This window comes from Ostrea edulis, chromosome 6, assembly GCF_947568905.1.
Source record: "Ostrea edulis chromosome 6, xbOstEdul1.1, whole genome shotgun sequence".
Classification (NCBI taxonomy): Eukaryota; Metazoa; Mollusca; class Bivalvia; order Ostreida; family Ostreidae; genus Ostrea; species Ostrea edulis.
Window position 1 is genome coordinate 31415807 of NC_079169.1, and position 21259 is coordinate 31437065.

At 38.0% G+C, this 21259-nt stretch overlaps 2 protein-coding genes and 1 long non-coding RNA gene across 3 annotated transcripts; all 3 read left to right on the forward strand.

Annotated features, from left to right (window-relative positions):
* Positions 1-43: 43 nt before the first annotated feature.
* Positions 44-8701, forward strand: LOC125673899 (uncharacterized). Its single transcript, XR_008796319.1, has 6 exons — positions 44-1444; positions 2129-2274; positions 2527-2565; positions 4077-4293; positions 5412-5476; positions 5929-8701. It is a non-coding gene; the product is annotated as an uncharacterized LOC125673899 (long non-coding RNA).
* Positions 8702-13576: 4875 nt separating this feature from the next.
* LOC125647105 (RING finger protein 207-like) lies at positions 13577-15891 on the forward strand. The gene has a single exon (XM_048873796.2). The coding sequence runs from the start codon at positions 13597-13599 to the stop codon at positions 14572-14574; it is 978 nt and encodes a 325-aa protein (XP_048729753.2). The 5' UTR covers positions 13577-13596; the 3' UTR covers positions 14575-15891.
* Positions 15892-18344: 2453 nt separating this feature from the next.
* LOC130047241 (uncharacterized) lies at positions 18345-19709 on the forward strand. The gene has a single exon (XM_056141859.1). The coding sequence runs from the start codon at positions 18345-18347 to the stop codon at positions 19707-19709; it is 1365 nt and encodes a 454-aa protein (XP_055997834.1).
* The last annotated feature ends 1550 nt before the right edge of the window (positions 19710-21259 follow it).

A 21259-nucleotide genomic window follows, 5' to 3' on the forward strand; every position in this document is an offset into this window, starting at 1 on the left:
TTTGCATGTACTGTATGTATATAATTTTAACATCTGTAATATAGGTTAACGCTATTTGGTACCGCTTGCAGGGCGGCGACCACGAGTTACCTGCCCCTATACAATGAGTTAATTGCCCCTGTATTTCATCTGTTAAGTTGTACTTAAAATAGGCTAACTCTTGCGCAAAAAAAGATAGAAAATATCAAATATTGGAAAGCGGGACGATAGACCAAACATATCTACGAAGAGACCGTTGGTGCCGGAAATATCTCTGTCTTTAGTAGTGTCCGCGAGGTATATTAATTTATAAAACATGAGATATTAGTACCATATTGCCCGGGAATCAAAAGATTTTTGCAAGATCGGTAAGTATATTCAATATAGGCTAAACAAGCACAAGGCCAGGGCACGTGGTAAGTCATTCCGCAGCGCAGGAATGACCAAAACTAACCTACTACGGTACCATTTACAGAAATTACCAAAAAAATGACAAAAATTACCGAGAGAGGAGCTAAAATGACCTCAGTAATACATGACATCTACTATCATATTCACATTAAAAATTTTGGTCCCTCCATTGACGACTTCAATAATTTTTAATTTCGGTCATATCTTTGGTATTTTCTGTGAATGTTTGTAATTTCGGACATTATATGTAACAATCCTACTATTCATTCCACAATGAAGGCCAGTGGGCCTAGATTTTTAATTTGATACACGTATAAACTTAACACTGCGCAAGTTACGTCACGGAATGCAGTATAGGGGAGGAGAAAATATTTGGCTGGACGAGGAGTCGAACCTAGGATCCCTGCATTACTAGTCAGGTGCTCTAACCACTGAGCTATCCAGGTCGATATCCACGGTCCGTGTAGCCCTAACTACTAAATTCCTCCCTTTAATTTGTTTTTGCCGTCGAAGACACACAACCCAGATTCATTTCACCCCTGGCAGGACAAGAGTGGTCACGGCACCAACTGGTAAAATCTTGCACAGAGGTCCCTAGGTTCAATTCCCGATCCAGCCACAAATTTTCTCCGTGTATGTCTATCTGAGACTGAGTTGGAAAATTACGGTATCTTCATAGTGACAAACTAATGAAAATATTGATCAAATTCGACTGGTCAAGGACTGTTAATATAAATAAATTTGAAACATTGGTCATTGTAATGATTGGGTTCATGTTATACTAAGCTTGTGTTTCAAGACAAGGCTGTCTTTGTTGGTGATGATACTGATGTATATATTTAGAAACAAGTAATGCTTTGATTTTGATTACAGGTGTGGTCTTTAAAAAAATTAATGCATGGCAAGGTTGATAGTGAGACTAATAAATTCTTTCAGCAGAATTCAGCTAGACAAAAAAACAACAACAAAAAAACAATCACTACAGCCTTCCAAGAAGATGGACTGCCTCACAATAGTTTCCTTGAGGACTGTCTTGAAATATCCAGAGTTTAAGGTATGCATTTTGTACACCATGAAAATCAGCTTATAGTTTAGCTGTTATCTAAATTAGAGGGAATTTTCAATAGGGACTGGGTCTTTTCATTTACTGGACCCTTATGTAACAATGACACTGTTCTTCCACCCCTATTAGATCCACTATAACTTTAAGGAAAATAATTGGATCATCCTGTCCCACCAATATGCACATCTACAAATGAGAATGAAGCATTGCACAAAGTTTCAAGACTATCCGATAAGCCATATAGGAGAAGTGTTCACAAGATTTTGTGACAGACAGAAAGACGGATGAAGTACAAAAACTATGTCTCCCCCTGGAAGAGGGGAGACATAATTAGAATTTTTTTTAGACAGAAAGGAATGAGATCTCTGACACAGATTTTGCTATGAATATATATCATGTTTTGCTGAGTGAAAACATTTTTTTATTCTCTTTTATTTATACGTATCTAAGCACATGGTAATTAATACTTTTCATACTTTCCCAATTTGAACATTTTATGTGTCAATTTTCCCAATTCTACGGACTCTGGACCCAGTTTGAAAATGGTAGGAAAACCCCTGCGAAGACTCAAATATGAAATCATTTTCAATTAGAGGTTAAAACATTTAGTGATGAATTACTGGAATTTATAAGGACTACTGAGACAAGTTAAAATGGTGTCATATTTGTCTTCAGATTCAAGAAACGGACTCTATCTGGAAAAGGAAAACAATATCAAAGCTCCTCTGTGAGAAGTTGGCCAAGGAAAGCATTCAGAAGAAAGTGGAGATTCATTGTTTTCACCAGATCCAGTAGATCACAGAAAGCATCTAGTAGGGGAGGTAAATGAAGCATCTTTTACTCCCTATATACAGGGCTTGAAGCTAACTTTTTATGTCACCAGTCCAGCCGGACTGATGGGGTATAATTTCAACCAGTCCGCTGAAAAATTTACTAGTCCAACAGAGTTTTCCAGAAATATTTAAACACATTTCATTAATGTTATTAAAATGAAATTTAGCTCAATATGTCTTAAACAATATTGTAACACTAAAATGTGGGATTTATATTTACAACTCGGATTTGTCCGATAGGTCTACAGATCGAAGCATGCCAAATGTGTAAAGAACAAGGTACGATTGTATACATAAAAAGGCCCAAAAATTTTCTCTCAATAAAATGTGTCTGGAATTAACCTTAATAAGCGTTTTAAGAAAGTAAAATATATGCCAGGTATACTATGTCAACAAAACCAGAATGATATTTCTAATTGGACAGCATTATGACATTTCTTGCCTTTTTATGCCCCCGAGATCGAAGATCGGGGGGCATATTGTTTTTGTCCTGTCTGTCATTCTGTAATTCTGTCATTCTGTCATAAACTTTAACCTTGCTAATAACTTTTGAACAGTAAATGATAGAGCTTTGATATTTCACATGAGTATTCCTTGTGACAAGACCTTTCCGTGGGTACCAACATTTTTGACCCCGTGACCTTGACCTTGGAGTTTGACCTACTTTTTGAAAACTTTAACCTTGCTAATAACGTTTGAACAATAAGTGATAGAGCTTTGATATTTCACATGAGTGTTCCTTGTGACAAGACCTTTCCGTTGGTATTAAACCTTTTGACCTTGAAATTTAACTTACTTTTAATTTTTTTTACATTGGTCATAACTTCTAAATGGTAAATATTAGAGCTTTCGTATTATACATGATGATTTCTTTTGACAAGATCTTTCTACTGGTACCAAGATATTTGCCCTTGTGACCTTGACCATCTTTGGAATTGGCCATTATCTGGGGCATTTGTGTTTCACAAACACATCTTGTTTTCAAATAAGCCTGAAAACTGTCAAATGTCATACAGATTATTGCTCAGGAAAAGATGTGCGCATTTGTCGAGCAAAATAAAAATGATATATATTGTGTATTAATTTAAGATGAAAAACATACTTAAATATGAATTTGCTCGACGCATGCGCTGTATGTTTTCTGATAAGAAAACCACCTGAATTTGTGGATATTTTCATTGAAAATGGCATTTTTGCAATTTTATGCCAACTTCTAGCTCACGTTATATGACACAAATCATTTTGCTGATCAAACTGAGCAGATTTTGGGTTTGCTAATCCATTCCTTATTTGAATGCCAGGGTTTGAGCTCCAAGTGAAATCATCGATATTTTGGGCCAAATGACTTAGAAACTGTACCTACTTCTTTCATAAGTATATTTTCCAAAATGATGCTTTAGAAAATTAACTCATCTGGCTGACTAAAACAAATGTCAGTCAGTCAGTCAGACTTTTAACCAGTCACGGAGTGACGGGCATACATTAATTTCGAGCCCTGTATATATTGCCAGACAAGTAGTCCAATCAGATTATAAACTTTAACTGAAAAATTTACAAGCCCATTCATAAATTAGAGACCGGTGGCAGTGCAGTGTTTCTCACCAATGCTACAATCCCTAAAATTATGCTATGTCAGTAATTCCCAAATGTCACAGGCATCAAACTTTCAATATACATAAATGAAAATTGTAAAACTTAAATTCTGTTGGCAAAGTTCAGCAAGAGAGGCATACATTTTGTTTCAAATCCCCTTATATAATTACATGTATTCATTTAGAATGTTTTCTTAGTTTCCAGGATTAAGCCAGCCAGTAGATGAGACTATTATATCAAAAATACATTTGTACACGAGGGCACACAAAGCGTTGATGAAACAAAAAGACATTTCCGTCTGTTTGTAAAGGATACTATTTCACCAGGGAACACCATCTCAGAATTTAACAGATGCTTTTACCCCGCCAATAAGGATGTAAGAAATCACATTTACAGGGCACCGAGATTTTGCCAGTAAGTTCTAAAAAAAATTTTCTCAGGCTCAAATGTGCTTTTCTGATCAAAATTTGTTAGTTGTCTGTCGTCGGCATAAACTTTTCACATTTTCATCTTCTTCTCCAGAACCACTGAGCCAATTTCAACCAAAACTTGGCACAAAGGGGAGATAATCACAAAATTAGGGTGGGGTCATTTAAAAATCTCAAGAACCACTGGGCCAGAGGACCTGAAATTATCATTAAAGATTCCTGACCTAGTGCAGATTCAAGTTTGTAGCTCACCTGAGCTGAAAGCTCAAGTGAGCTTTTCTGATCATTTTTGTCCGTCGTCTGTCTGTCTGTCCGTCTGTCTGTTAAACTTTTCACATTTTCGACTTCTTCTCCAGAACCACTGGGCCAATTTCAACCAAACATGGCCAAAAGCATCCTTGGGTGAAGGGCTTTCAAGTTTGTTCAAATGAAGGGCCATGTCGCTTTCAAAGGGGAGATAATCATAAAAATGAAAAAATAGGGTGGGGTCATTTAAAAATCTTCTTCTTAAGAACCACTGGGCCAGAAGAGCTGAAATTTACCTGAAAGCTTCCTGACGTAGTGCAGATTCAAGTTTGTTTAAATCATGGCCCCTGGGGGGTAGGATGGGGCCACAAGTGGTGGGGGGGGGTCAAAGTTTTACATACAAATATAGGAGAAAGCTTTAAAAATCTTCTTCTCAAGAACCATTGGGCCAAAGAAATTGACATTTACATGAAAGCTTTCTGACATAGTGTAGATTCAAGTATGCAAAGGGTAGTTTGGGCCATAATAGGGACTAAGGTTTTACATGGAAATATATATGGAAAGTATTCAGATATGGGCCAAAGTGACTCAGGTGAGCGATGTGGCCCATGGGCCTCTTGTTACAAATCATGACCCCTGGGGGTAGGATGGGGTCACAATAGAGACCAAAGTTTTACGTGCGAATATATAGGGAAAATCTTTAGAAATGGACCAGGGTGACTCAGGTGAGCGATGTGGCCCATGGGCCTCTCTGTTAACCTATATCTTTTATTTGTGTGAAGATATTCAAACATTAAGAACAGACATATATATATATATATATATATAAATCCTTTTTTCTTTCATTTTTTCATCCAGGGTAGTTTAGAACTGTGTGCATTGGTTTTGGAAGAATTTGGGCTGTTTAGGCTAAAATCCATTATGTAAGTTCATCTTTGTGGTGCACAAATTCCATATGGTCATTTCAAATAGTTAACATTGCTTCTATTTTCAATCTGAAATTCTACATGTATTTTGTTTGAGAGATGAAAACAATCCTCGAAACATTATCGCCGTTATCTTTAATTTTCCATCATACTTGTGTCAAAGAGTTGAGATTTCTTTACCAGTAATTTTATATTGACTTCGCATTGTGTGATATATAAAGTTTTTATGATTTTATTTTCTGTCTAATATATTCAATATTTAAAGGAAAAAGATAATGGTAGGAGATGGTAGGATAAATTCTAATTATTCAGAGAAACTTGATAAATACTGTGTTTGAGCTTATATACTCGATAACACAATAGAAGAATGCAATTTACTAGTTAAACTTTGATAGGATACTAAATTTAGGATGAGCCAATAAGATTATGTCTTGTTTTTCATGTTACAGGATTGGACAGAATATGAACACACACATCCGATACTTCAAAGATATTATGTTTGTGGAGGCAGAGATTTTGATTGCATCCACTGTTTAGAATACATCCTTAAGGGAAGCAGACTGCCGCCTTTACGCAATGATATAATGATTAATCATAACTATATCTGTTTTGTACCAAATAGAAAGAGCATTGATTCAGGTCATTTTCAAATCCATTGGCATACATTGTACTATACATGCAACCTTTTCAAACTTTACATTTAAGATTTTATAAAGGAAATATCTTAATGTTTCACATGTTTACCTTTCACTGTGCTATGTAATTCATTATACCTGCCATTATGCCAGTCTTCCTGAACATAATTTGTTTTCTGCAATTTCATTGGCCAAGAGGCTTAATCCTGGGTTATCAGATTGAGCATTTATATTTAGTATCCCATTGATTTTGTCAGCCCTATATAAGGAGCTGACTCAGATTTACTCACTCTGCTAGGTTAAAGAACTCTAAGGTTTGTACTTTTCACATGAATTTCGTGTTCACCTCTTATCTTTTACATAGAGTAGGAAATGAACATAACATTGAGTTAGGGAACAATTTAGATCTAACATTATAATATGTAAATACCTTAGCAGAGTCAATTTACTTGGTTCAGGGTAGTATCAGATATTACTTTTTCAGAGTTTAAGTGTTTAGGCTATCTCAATGTTTCTATAGTTAGCCTTTTCCTATGTTACTTTTAGATGTATGGAAGCCTTTTAGTGTTATAACACTATATTTATGCCCCCATTCAAAGAAGAGGGGCATATTGGTTTGCACCTGTTGGTCGGTCGGTAGACCACATGTTGTCCGCTTAATATCTTAAGAACCATTCACTTGATTGTAATATATTTCATATGTGGGTTGGTTATGAAAAGAAGAGGACCCCAATTGTTTTTCTGGTCGAAATGTCAAGGGTCAATCTACTCTGGACATAGGAAGACACTGCCTGCTCAATATCTTGAGAACCCTTTGCTTGACAGACATCAAACTTGGTACACTGGTACATCTCAAGGAGTAGATTTGAGGTCACATGGTCAAAAGTCAAGGGGTAAACTGGACATAGTAATATATTGTCTCTTATGTTTTAAGAATTATTTGCTTGATTGACACCAAACCTGGTACAGCATAAGGAGGAGATGACCCCTATTGATTTTTAGGTCACTTGGTCAATCCACTCCTGACACAGGAAGATATTGTTTGCTCAATATTTCGAATTGATGATACTACTATCAATCAAATTATGCATGTGTATAACCCTTTTCAATTTTGCACCATGGGGGCTTATATGTTTTACAAACACCTCATGTTTTATAGTTTGTGAAAGCTTGTTAGGGTCATAACTTTAGATTTTCTTATTATGGTACTTGCCCGTCAGAGACTGGACATATTATGGTATGGTGTTGTCTGTCCGGACCTTGTAAGATGGGATACAGACTGAACCGTAAGCTCCAGAATCTTACAACTTGGTACATTTGATCACCATAAAAGGAAGATGCTTATTGTTTTTTAAGGTCAAGGTTGTAGGTTCACTTAATAGGAAAACCTTGTTTGAGAAAATTACAGATTCTTGAACTGAGTATTTTGAGGAAACATTACATAGAAAGTACATGATTTGTCAAATTTCTCCCAATATTCAACTGAGAACCTTATTCTGCAGAGTATTTGTATGGGTATGGAAAATGTGTATGTGGCTATGATTTTGATTTTTGTTTAATTTTTTTGTTGTTGTTGAAAATTACAGGTTTAACCGAGTCAGTTTTTGAGGAAATATACATGTATTAAATAAATGACGGTTTGACCTTTTAACTCCTCTCACAGTTTTGAAACTTGGGTCTTTGTAAATAACTTCTTTGGTGTTTTAGAATATTTACAGATTGTTGATCATGGTAAATTTTGGGGAAATATTTTCCGCAGAGCTCTAGTTGTCTATCTACCGGCCTCCTGTCACTTTTAAGTTTAGGAGCTTTTATTCATGGAAAGAAAGTATATGACAGCCTGATGATGGCTGATACTATTTAAAGCCTTTTTATACGCCCGTCTTAAGACGGGACGTATTATGGTATGGCGTTCATGTCCGTCCGTCTGTTAGCTTTTTCGTGTCCGACCCGTAACTTAAATACTACAAGGCCTAGAATCATCAAACTTTGTCTGTAGATACATCTTGGGTAGAAGGTGTGTCGCACATTAAAACCAGGTTACTATGACTTTTCATTAAGAAGATATCCGTCTGTCCATCCGTCTGTTAGCTTTTTCGTGTCCGACCCGTAACTTAAAAACAAGGCCTAGAATCATCAAACTTTGTCTGTAGATACATCTTGGGTAGAAGGTGTGTCGCACATTAAAACCAGGTCACTGTGACTTTTCATTAAGAAGATATGGCCATATATGGCAAAAACTTGTCTGGCTCATAACTTGAAAACTATTAGACCTAGAATCACCAAAATTGGTCAACTAATGCATCTTAGGTAGAAGGTGTGTCGCATCCTACTTTAAGGTCACTTTGACATTTAATTAAGGTAATATAAAAAAAATGTTTTAATGGGTACAATCTATACTGTTAACAGTATGTGACGGGCGTATCATGTGCCGTGGCGGTGCACTTTATTCTAGAAATGGCATCAGAAAAACACCCTATGTAACCTTTTCTGCTTATACTCATTTATTTTTATTGGAAAACTTATTACTTGTTATCAGCTACTCTAAAACAATATTGACTTGTGCTATAATAAATTTGTAAACTTTACAAGTCTTTTCATTTCAAACAAGGTGTTGAACAAGTTGTTGAACATCATCTGGGATTCACAAACAAACAGGTACAACATGGAAACAGTGTGTTCCATGATTTCTGTAGTGTAACAAGTCCAGCTGATCCCAAGTACACTGTACTATTGACAATGATTGTTTTTGATAAGCACAATAGAAGTTCTACTTTGGGAGAAGCTATAATTATTTTAGTCCTAGCATACACTGCTTCCTGTTAGAGTTAGGGTGCTGTATAACTTGGTACCTCTTTGAGATAAAATGCTTTATCATCAAATCATAAAGCATCTTCCCTCTAACAGATACCAGATTATAAAGCACCCTCCCTCTAACAGGTACCAACTTATAAGGCACTCTCCCTCTAACAGGTACCAACTTATAAGGCACTCTCCCTCTAACAGGTACCAGATTATAAAGCACTCTCCCTCTAACAGGTACCAGATTATAAAACACTCTCCCTCTAACAGGTACCAACTTATAAGGCAACCTCCCTCTAACAGGTACCAGATTATAAAGCACTCTCCTTCTAACAGGTACCAACTTATAAAGCACCCTCCCTCTAACAGGTACCAGATTCTATAAAGTACCCTCCCTCTAACAGGTACCAACTTACAAAGCACACTTCCTCCAACATGTACCAGATTATAAAATATCCTCCATTTATAATCTGGTACCTGTTAGAGGGAGGTTGCTTTATTAGTTGGTACCTGTGAGAAGGAGTTTGCCTTATAAGTTAGTACTTGTTAGAGGGAGAGTGCTTTATTATTTGGTACCTGTTAGAGGGAGAGTGCTTTATTAGTTGGTACCTGTTAGAGGGAGGTTGCCTTATAAGTTGGTACCTGTTAGAAGGAGAGTGCTTTATAATCTGGTACCTGTTAGAGGGAGGTTGCCTTATAAGTTGGTACCTGTTAGAGGGAGAGTGCTTTATAAGTTGGTACCTGTTAGAGGGAGGTTGCCTTATAAGTTGGTACCTGTTAGAGGGAGGTTGCCTTATAAGTTGGTACCTGTTAGAGGGAGAGTGCTTTATAATCTGGTACCTGTTAGAGGGAGAGTGTTTTATAATCTGGTACCTGTTAGAGGGAGAGTGCTTTATAATCTGGTACCTGTTAGAGGGAGGTTGCCTTATAAGTTGGTACCTGTTAGAGGGAGAGTGCTTTATAAGTTGGTACCTGTTAGAGGGAGGTTGCCTTATAAGTTGGTACCTGTTAGAGGGAGAGTGCTTTATAATCTGGTACCTGTTAGAGGGAGAGTGCTTTATAATCTGGTACCTGTTAGAGGGAGAGTGTTTTATAATCTGGTACCTGTTAGAGGGAGAGTGTTTTATAATCTGGTACCTGTTAGAGGGAGAGTGCTTTATAATCTGGTACCTGTTAGAGGGAGGTTGCCTTATAAGTTGGTACCTGTTAGAGGGAGAGTGCTTTATAAGTTGGTACCTGTTAGAGGGAGGTTGCCTTATAAGTTGGTACCTGTTAGAGGGAGGTTGCCTTATAAGTTGGTACCTGTTAGAGGGAGAGTGCTTTATAATCTGGTACCTGTTAGAGGGAGAGTGTTTTATAATCTGGTACCTGTTAGAGGGAGGTTGCCTTATAAGTTGGTACCTGTTATAGGGAGAGTGCTTTATAATCTGGTACCTGTTAGAGGGAGAGTGCTTTATAATCTGGTACCTGTTAGAGGGAGAGTGCTTTATAAGTTGGTACCTGTTAGAGGGAGGTTGCCTTATAAGTTGGTACCTGTTAGAGGGAGGTTGCCTTATAAGTTAGTACCTGTTAGAGGGAGAGTGCTTTATAATCCGGTACCTGTTAGAGGGATAGTGCTTTATAAGTTGGTACCTGTTACAGGGAGGTTGCCTTATAAGTTGGTACCTGTTAGAGGGAGAGTGCTTTATTAGTTGGTACCTGTTAGAGGGAGAGTGCTTTATAATCTGGTACCTGTTTGAGGGAGAGTGCTTTATAATCTGGTATCTGTTAGAGGGAGAGTGCTTTATAATCTGGTACCTGTTTGAGGGAGAGTGCTTTATAATCTGGTACCTGTTAGAGGGGGGGGGGGGGGGGGGTGCTTTAATAGTTGGTACCTGTTAGAGGGAGGTTGCCTTATAAGTTAGTACCTGTTAGAGGGAGAGTGCTTTATAATCTGGTACCTGTTAGAGGGAGAGTGCTTTATAATCCGGTACCTGTTAGAGGGATAGTGCTTTATAAGTTGGTACCTGTTACAGGGAGGTTGCCTTATAAGTTGGTACCTGTTAGAAGGAGAGTGTTTATTAGTTGGTACCTGTTAGAGGGAGAGTGCTTTATTAGTTGGTACCTGTTAGAGGGAGAGTGTCTTATAAGTTGGTACCTGTTAGAGGGAGAGTGCTTTATTAGTTGGTACCTGTTAGAGGGAGAGTGTCTTATAAGTTGGTACCTGTTAGAGGGAGAGTGCTTTATAATCTGGTACCTGTTAGAGGGAGAGTGCTTTATAATCTGGTACCTGTTAGAGGGAGAGTGTTTATTAGTTGGTACCTGTTAGAGGGAGAGTGTTTTATAATCTGGTACCTGTTAGAGGGAGAGTGCTTTATAATCTGGTACCTGTTAGAGGGAGAGTGTTTATTAGTTGGTACCTGTTAGAGGGAGAGTGCTTTATTAGTTGGTACCTGTTAGAAGGAGAGTGTTTTATAATCTGGTACCTGTTAGAGGGAGAGTGCTTTATAATCTGGTACCTGTTAGAGGGAGAGTGTTTATTAGTTGGTACCTGTTAGAGGGAGAGTGCTTTATAATCTGGTACCAGTTAGAGAGAGTGCTTTATAATCTGGTACCTGTTAGAGGGAAGGTACTTTAAGTTGGTACCCATAGTATGTTACAACATAGACCATAGCATATCTTGCGCATCTGACAAGTTAAACGTTATAAACTACTATCATCAGTTAACTGAAAATTAGAAAGTTCAATACATTGATAAAATTGAAGTTCTGTACAGTTTTAGTTTCAATTAAAATAACTAGTACGAATAAATAACACTACTGCTATTATAGACAATGAAGTACAGAAGACATCAGGAATTAATTGAAAAGTGGAGTATATAATATGTATCGGTACTGCATGTCTGAAAGTGCACAAGATTTAAAAACAAAATCGATTGCTTTTAGATAGTCAATATCATAGGCGTAGCTTGGGTTATAATATTACCGAGGCAGGGGGTCTGGGGTTTGCGCCCCCCAGAAGCTATCGACATTTTAACAACGTAAAAGTTTTTTGTTTTTTTTTTACCGAGGCAGCTGCCACGGTTGCCTCAATGGAAGCTACGCCACTGAATATTGACATTTATGGTCATAAACTGGTGATTATACAATGTTTGTGACTTCCATCTCTTACTTCTGGGAAAGTTGGAAAAACGTCATTATATTTTGCTGCTATTTTCTTGTGTATAAAGATCTACGTGACGCAGATTCTTGTGCATAGAAAATCGTCTTACTTAATGAGGACTTGTTCTTAAACCTCGGGTTGTCTTTTACAAAAAATATCATTTTACATGTATTCACATTTCATTTACGAAATGACACTACGCCGTTCTTAATGACAGTTATGATGTTCTAATAAATATTTCACAATTTCCTAGAAATTTTAAATAATCACCATTGCATTTCTGAAATCAAGGTCGCCGCCCTGAATTTTTATCGCCCATATGATATGTACAGGCTAGACAATCAAGACAACTGCATTTGTCCAAATTCCGTGGTCTTTGTTTGAAGAACAGGGATATCAGTTTTCAAACAACAAATATGTAAAAGTCTTGATATCCTCTATGGAAAATAACATTTCAAGTTGATTTAAAGTGTACACATTGTTAATTGTAATTAAGCGTATTTCATATCAATGTGCTGTCACAACATTCCGTGAAATTATGAATACTACGACGTTCTAATGGTGTATCAAGATTTTAAAATATTCTGCCCGAAATTTGTACATCAATGATTTAGAAATATCAGTCTAATATTTTGGGGAGGGTGTGATGCTAATACATCCATTATAACACACGGTACCTAATATGCATTAAAAAAAATTATATGTTTATGCATAGAATTACCATTTTTCTCAATTCACTGCAACAGTGTATCATTCTTGTTAACAATGTAGATTATTAATATTTGTCAGGGTTTTTTAATACTTGCTTATGTAATTTAGACGCGGGTTGTGTCGAAAATCTGAGTTTTAAATAATCAACAGTGTTGTGCTTCTCATTTTTAGAGCCGATCGATTGATTTAAATATGATTGAAAGTATTCATGTTTCCTACGTAATTGATAATAAATATACATGTGTTTGCCAACCACAATGGAGCTCCAACAGGACCTATTTTACCTAATATTGGTCTATCAAGAAATAAGTATAAAAGAATTGACACACGACGATTATTCGTACGAATCATTGTGAATTATAAATTGGCACGAGGGATAACTCGTACCTACATAAGATGAGATAACTCGTGGTCGTCACCCTGTAAGCGGTACCAGATAGCCTCGACCTGTAATATACGTTATACTTTTCTTATATTATTATAATCTCTATGTCTAGTCGGTAAATAGCTCTTTAGAGCTAATGTTGTATTGTTATACCATGTCCGACTATAGATAAAGATCATTGGATTGGATTGGATTGAATAATTTTACCTAGACGAAGATACGACTTATTATCTACCCTATCCACAATATACTATTTTCAAGAACTTTACCCAGTTTCTCAGGATCAACAATTGAGTAAGTTTACAATCACTACCTACTACACTTCTAGGCCTTTTAATATTAGTGTCATTTTAACAGAGGGGGTTGCGTCGATTATCTTGCCTTGAAGAATAAAAATAGAAAGTACCACAATGCATCGCGCTTAATCATACCCCTTTTCAGTGATGGCGGAAAAAGACACAGATAGTCATCCTATTGCGTTCAGTTGTCCAGTTTGTTTGGAGAAAGTGGTTAGACCCAAATGTTTACCATGTTTACATACTTTCTGTGAAGCATGTTTACAGATATTTATATCGAGATCCGCGACAGGGAAAGACAAGCAGACATTTGAATTCCAATGTCCCGTGTGTCGCCACGTCACTGGTTGTCCTGAGCCAGGAATTCCAGTAGAAGAATGGGCTAAACACTTCCCGGTCAACGTTTTAATCAACGCAATGACAAGTTCCATGGATCAAAACGATGAGCATAAATACTGTGCCATTTGTTTACGTGACGACAAGCAGAACAAGGCGGAGTCTTGGTGTCACGAATGCTCCGAGGCAATTTGCACATCCTGTAAACGCCTACATCAAATTGTTAGCAGCCTGCAAAAACACAAATTTTCACCATTGAATTTAGAGAACAAAGACAGGAAACTGAAGTTTCCAGAACTTGATGAACCGTGTCATTTACATCAAGGTAAATATGTTGAAGTATTTTGCTTGGATCATGAGAAGCTTTGCTGTAGTGTATGCTTTGCTACCCAGCATAGACACTGTCAGCATGTGGAAGCATTAGATGAAGTTGCCAAAAATATGCGAAAGTCAGTTGTTGAGTGGAACATTGCTGTTCTTTCTAGAATATCAAAAACAACAAGAGAAGTAATTGCCCACAAAGAAAAAGCAATAATGCAAGCAAATACCCAAAAGAAGGAAATCTTGGAAAATGTTTCAGCAGAAATTAAGAACATTAAATCCAGACTTGACGAAGCTGAGCAACAATTTGAAAAGACGTATCTTAAAACACATGAAGATAACGAGGAACAATTGAAGCAATGCGTCTTTGATATGAAGCAATATCTTCTGACTGTGAGGAACGGAGAAACCCTTCTTTCTGCTATTCAACAGGAGGCTCCATCAAGCAAATGTTTCATTCTACGGTGAAAACAATCAACGATGTAGAGGAACAGTTCAAGCTATATAAATCTGGAAACCCTCAAGACGAAGAGAATGATTATGAACACAATCACACAACAATGCTGAAGCAAATTTGCGAACACAATAAGATAGATGATGTCAGATTACTACCGAAACCATCAGGAGCTATATGGAATTTGTCAAAACACTTGTCATCATTTCGGATCTTTGAGAAAGCGGACGAAGAACAGGCATTGGCGATATTTGAGAATTTGGCAACTCCTGAGTCACTGAATGCAGAGAAAACATATGCGTTCCAGCTATCTACCCCAGCACAGCTTGGTATTTTTATTGACAACGAAACCTTGGCAATGGTTTCTTCTTCAAATAGTCTGTCATTTTATAATATGGAAGGATTGTCAATAACTTGCAATCCTCAATTGCAAGTGAAAAGCAAAACTCTTCTTTGTATAGGACAAACCAAAGATATTCTATACATGGGATGCATGACCACAATCCAGAGGCTGGTGCTAAAAAAGAAAAACAACAGTATTTCTGTTACTTGCGAGGAAAAGGTGGACGTAAAACAAGAAATTGACGCTTTTAGCGTAGATGAAGAACAGAACAGAATAATCATTGCATCAACGACAGGTATTACCATCTTTACATTATCTCCTGCTGTGTCAATTGCTCACACTATCGCCTTTCAAAGTCCAGAAACACCTCTCATTATTGCAGTGTCAAAATCGCACGACCGGTTTGCTGTTGTAATTGGAAATGAGATAGTTTGTTATTCAGTTACTGGAGAAGAATTTCGGTATCAACACACTGACTTGCAGAATCCACAGTGCTTGGCAATTGATACCAGAAACAACATATACGCGGTGTATTCAAGACCTCAGAAGTGCGGGAACTGTTATATTGTTCAAGAAGATTATGGTTATTCTGAGTTCCAGGATTATGCCTATCATGAAACTGATTTTGGTTATGGCGATGAGGAGAATTTTGTCAATAGATACTGTCAAAATTGTGGAATTTCATCTCGGGAACATGTAGACACTAGGGAAATGTTCCAGATTTCACATGACAAAGGTGATGGTCGAAGTTTTCTTTCAAATTGTCCAGAGACCCGTTTTATGTCTTTCAATCGGAATTCTGAAAAACTTCTTATTTCTGATGGGCAAACATGTACTCTTTATAAGCTTAGTGTTTCAGGTTTTAAACAATGACAGTAAGTGCATATGGAACTATTTATCATGATTGTTTATTCAAGTACATTTCAAATTTGTATTTCATGAGGCTTTCTTTATTCTTTAAGTTAGTAAACTCATTATCAGCAAAAAACCTTTTGGTTTTATTTTGTTTATATGACCACGTAGTTCGTTACATTACCTAATCCGGCGCTGCGCGTAAACATAGGTAGAAATCACAGGCACCAGAAGTGTGGATAGCGTGCATAGATCTTGCGTATATTTGTCACATATTTACAGTGATTTTCTTTTGTTGTTCAGGTATTGTATCTGGTTATCATCAATAGGGTTTTGTTATCGCATATGTGATAAAACGAGCTCCTCCCACCTTGTTATCGCATGGGCGTGCTAACATCAGAATTACACAATAGAAGCGAGACAGGGATAATTCAGTATTTATCACAATAAATACGTTACCTTTATAAATTTAGATATTCACCTGCTTGCAGTCTTGTATCGGAAAAAACCATGTAAACAAAAAAGCACCCTTTGTGACCCGTCACCTCTGACATGCTCAGAACCCAACATCCGGTATCATCTTTTCTTTTCCGCCGTTGTGGAGTTTTTCTCGAGGAGGAAAAGAATTTTTTTCTACTTGCTATTTTTGGCTAAGTATTGCATGGTAGTTTTTTATATTACTTTATTACATTGTTAAGCAATATGGCGAATGAAGGTGAAAATGTTAAATTACCTTTTATTGCTGTAGAGGGTGAGTACTGGGACTCTGTTGACTCTAGAAGTTTTGGTCCCATGGAATCTGACCCTTTTCTTTCTTATGGGAATGTCATGGATTCCCCAGGAATTCCTCCTACCTCGGTTACTTCAGTAGGTCAAATTAGAGTTACCTCTACCATTACTCGACCTCCTGGTAGTCCGGTGGCTAGTTCTCGCCCGGAGAGTTTTCCTTCGGGTAATCGTAGGGATACGTTTTATCGGTCTAGGTGGCCAGCTAGATTTCCTCATCCCATGTATCCTGTGCCACCTTATCCCTTCTCGACTCAACCTGTGTGGACAGGGCAAGGTTTTGTTAGTAAACCAAACTTAATTGAGTCCTCCAATAAGGACGAAATTAAGTGTTTGGTTTCCTCTATTCAGAAACTTGAGGCTTCTCTTTCTTCAAAATTCAAGACAGTGGAACGTAGGCTCGATTTGATTGGAAACAAATCAACTACGTCCCCCACTGTTCCTGGGTCTGCTCTTGTCACCCCTCGGCCCGCTTTTGATAATAAAGCGGACGAGGAGGATGACTCATTATCTTTGGCTCCCAGTAATCAGGAGGCATCTTTTCTCAGTGATAGTTGCCTTTCTCCTGTTCCTTCAGTTGATGAAGTTGGGCTTTCTCAGGATCAACTTCCTGTAGATAATCTCACTCTTAAAGCTAAAGTGTACGCAATTCGTAGAGAATTGTCAGGTCCCGATTCTTTAGTTTCTCCTCCCAGGAGTTCTCACAAACCTTCTGATTTTCAGTCCTGCTCTGGTCTTGTGAGAGATTCTTCTAAGTCTTATGCTTCTTTTCCCGAGTCTAGTCATTTTAAATCTGCATTGGCTTCCATTAATTCTCATCTTGTCGACGATCAGATGTCCTCCAATAAGGCCTCTAATTTAGTTAGACAAAATCTGGCTTTTAGTACATCTTCTTTCCCTGGTAAGGTTAGAATGAAGTATTTTGATATTCATGATGTTTCCTTGGGAAAATCTCAACCTGTTTTTGATAAGACTTTTTCCAATCTTCTTGGTGCTAAGTCTTCTGAAGGGGTCAAGTTATCTCAGACTTCTTATTCTAGGTCGGAGAACAATCTTCGGGGTGTTGCCGCAGCTTTACAGTATGCGGAGCACTTTCTTGCTGCTGCAGGTGCCTCTCTTAAAGATAAGGGCGAAGAATTTGATGATGTTCGTTCTTTTCTTCTCCAAGTAGATAGATGTCTTTGCACTTCTCAGCTCTTGAATCTTGGCACTATTGCCAATTTTTCTTTAGCTAGGAGACAAGAGATTCTTCAAAAATCTAACGTATCTGAGTTTCTTAAAGACAACCTACTTTTTTCTCCTCTTCATAAAGAGCAGTTATTTGGCATCTCTTTACGCAAATTACAAGAGGAATTACACAAAGAACCTCCTACTGTTAAAGTAGATGTACAACTCAACAATGGTAGTTCTAGGCGTGTTTCTTGTTCTTCTAATTTAGACGCTTCTAGAAGTAAGTCGCAATGTTCTACTAAGTCTGGCTCTTCTCTGAAAGGTTCAAGTAATCTTAAGAGAAGTAATGAGCATCGTTCTTTCCCATCGGCTTCTGAATCTAATAATAAAAAACCCAAAGTAGCCAAGGGTAAGAAATCTCAGTTTTGATGCCCCCCCCCCCCTCCTGTAGCACAAACCACTCTTTCCGAGGAAGTAGGTGTTCCCTTTCCTCATCTTCCTGTGGGAGGACGTCTCTCTCTTTTTCTTCCTCATTGGTCCCGTCTCAAATGGGTTCTTTCTGTGCTACGGAGGGGATTAGAGCTTCAATTTCGAGAACAGCCTCCTCTCTCTGCGGTTCCTCTGGAATTTTCTATGACCAGAGACCCGCGGAAAAATCTGTTGTTGCAAGAGGAAGTGTCTTTACTTCTCCAAAAGAATGTATTGGAAGAAGTAAGTCCACCTCTAGGTTGGGGGTTCTACTCTCGTCTCTTTCTTGTACCCAAAAAGAATGGACAAATGAGACCTGTGTTGGACCTCTCTTTTCTGAATCAGTATCTGGTGATTCCACATTTCAAAATGGAGACCAACAGGTCGATCAGAACCTCTCTCCATACAGGGATGTGGACGTCTTCTTTAGATCTGACGGATGCTTATTTTATCCGTCCCATTCAGTGGTATCTTCTGGAATTTTGGGTACCAGCCCCACAACAGTGGGAAGCTGTTATTCCCATTCTTCCCAGATTGTATCCTCATCTTCTGTGGTGGTCAGTGGGAGAGAATGTTATGATAGGGTGCTCGCTAGACCCCCCAGTTCCTTCTATGACCCTGTTTACAGATGCTTCTCTGACAGGCTGGGGAGCTACCCTGGAAGGCAGAGAGGCATCAGGTATATGGTCCGGTCTCCAGTTGACAGAACACATCAATTTACTGGAGATGCGGGCTGTTCTTCTGGCATTGAAACACTTTTCCCAATTTGTTCAGGGTCAATCTCTGATGATAGCCACAGACAATACAACAGTAGTGGCTTATCTGCAGAATCAGGGCGGCACACATTCTCAGTCTCTTTACCTTCTGTGCAAAGAAATTCTGTTGTTTTGCCGTTCCCTGGGAATTCGCTTGTCAGTCAGGCATGTTCCTGGCAATCTGAATCTAGTAGCGGATGCTCTCTCAAGGTCACTGCATCCAGTGAATACAGAATGGGAGTTACATCCAGCAGTCTTTCAGGAGATCTGTCTCAAGTGGGATCGTCCTCATATAGACCTCTTTGCTACGCATCTGAATTGCAAACTGCCAACGTTTGTCTCTCCGATTCCAGACAACAAAGCTTTAGCAGTGGATGCAATGTCTTTCGATTGGAAGGGGATGTTTTCTTACATGTTTCCTCCTTTTCGCCTTCTTCCCAAGATTTTACACAAAATCAGGGTAGAAATTTGCAAGACCATTCTTATTGCTCCAGCATGGCCAAAACAATCTTGGTTTCCAGATCTTCTTCAACTGTGTTGTGCGAGACCAATTCTTCTTCCTCTCAGGAAAGATCTTTTGTCTCAATTCAAAGGCAGGAAAGTTCATCAGAATCTTTCCAACCTCCATCTACACGCATGGTTACCGTCAGGGAATCTCTCAGACAGGATGGCTTTTCTGACAGAGCAGCCAAACGTATCTCTAGTTCGGTCAGAAAATCTACAGGAGCAATTTATGACTCTAAGTGGAACATCTTCTGTTCTTGGTGTTGTTTAAAGGAAATTGATCCTCTCGCAGTTACTGTCCAACAGTTAGCTGAGTTTTTAGTCTATCTGTTTGAAGACAAAGGTTTCTCTCCCTCTACTATTAAGGGCTATCGTTCAGCTTTATCTAGAACTATAGCTTTGTCAGGAGGTCCTGATTTTGGGAAGAATGAATTCTTGTCCCTCATGGTCAAGAATTTTTGTTTGGAACGACCTAGACAACGTAGGTTGGTTCCATCCTGGAATTTAGCTTTGGTTCTTAGGACTTTACAATTTCCTCCTTTCGAACCTTTATTTTTAGCTCCCTTTAAGTTTTTGACCTTGAAGTGCTGTTGTTTTATTAGCTTTAGCTTCTGGTCGTAGAAGGAGTGAGATTCATGCTTTCTCCATTGCAGATTCTTGTCTCAGATTTTCTGCAGATAATTCTTCAGTTACTCTGTTGACAGATCCATCTTTCTTAGCCAAGAATCAGTTATCAGACAAAGGTTCTGGACCTATTGTTATTCCTGCTCTACCAAAATCATTAGGTAATCAGGATTTATGTCCAGTGCGTACACTTCAGAAATATATTTCTGTTTCGTCAACGCTCAGACCTTCTGGTTCTACTAGACTTTTCATTCCAATTAAGAAAGGTCTAAGTGATATTTCGGCTAAGACTATTTCTACTTGGTTTTGTCAGACTGTTAAGATGGCTTACCAATCTTCATCTCCAGAAGCCTTGTTTCGTGTTCAAGTTCAGGCACATGAAATTAGAGCCTTGTCTTGCTCCTGGCCTATTTTCAATTCCTCCTCTATGTCGGAAATCATGTCAGCTGGTTATTGGAGGTCTGATAGTACCTTTTATAACCATTACCTTAGATCTATGCCTCTTCATAGTGACAGTTTGTTCTCGCTTGGACCTCTAGTTTCAGCTCAAAAAGTGGTTTTTCCTCCTCGTTGCCAATCTCAGGGGGATTCAGTTTTACTTTGAATTCTGCTTATCTAAATTTATAAAGGTAACGTATTTATTGTGATAAATTCTAAATTTTTAGTATTAAAATTTGTATTTGTTAAATAAATACTTACCTTTATAAATCAGAGGTCCCAACCCACCTCCCCTTCATCCCCCTTCTAATTTTTTGCTTTATGTCAAAGAATAGATGATACCGGATGTTGGGTTCTGAGCATGTCAGAGGTGGCGGGTCACGAAGGGTGCTTTTTTGTTTACATGGTTTTTTCCGATACAAGACTGCAAGCAGGTGAATATCTAAATTTATAAAGGTAAGTATTTATTTAACAAATACAAATTCTAATACTAAAAATTTAGATTTCGTGAAGTTACTTTTGCTGTTTCACGGGTAAAGCGTGCGCCGATCGATGTCTGGGGCGTTGAAACAGACGAGAAGTGTTACGTAACAACTACAGGTATACACATACCTGTGACTGTTTTTGCAGTCAGTCATGTTAAATAGCTCTCTCTCTCTCTCTCTCTCTCTCTCTCTCTCTCTCTCTCTCTCTCTCATTTTATAAAGAGTTTGCTAATGCAAGTCTTTAATCCTTTTCCCACTTTAAAGGACACAACGC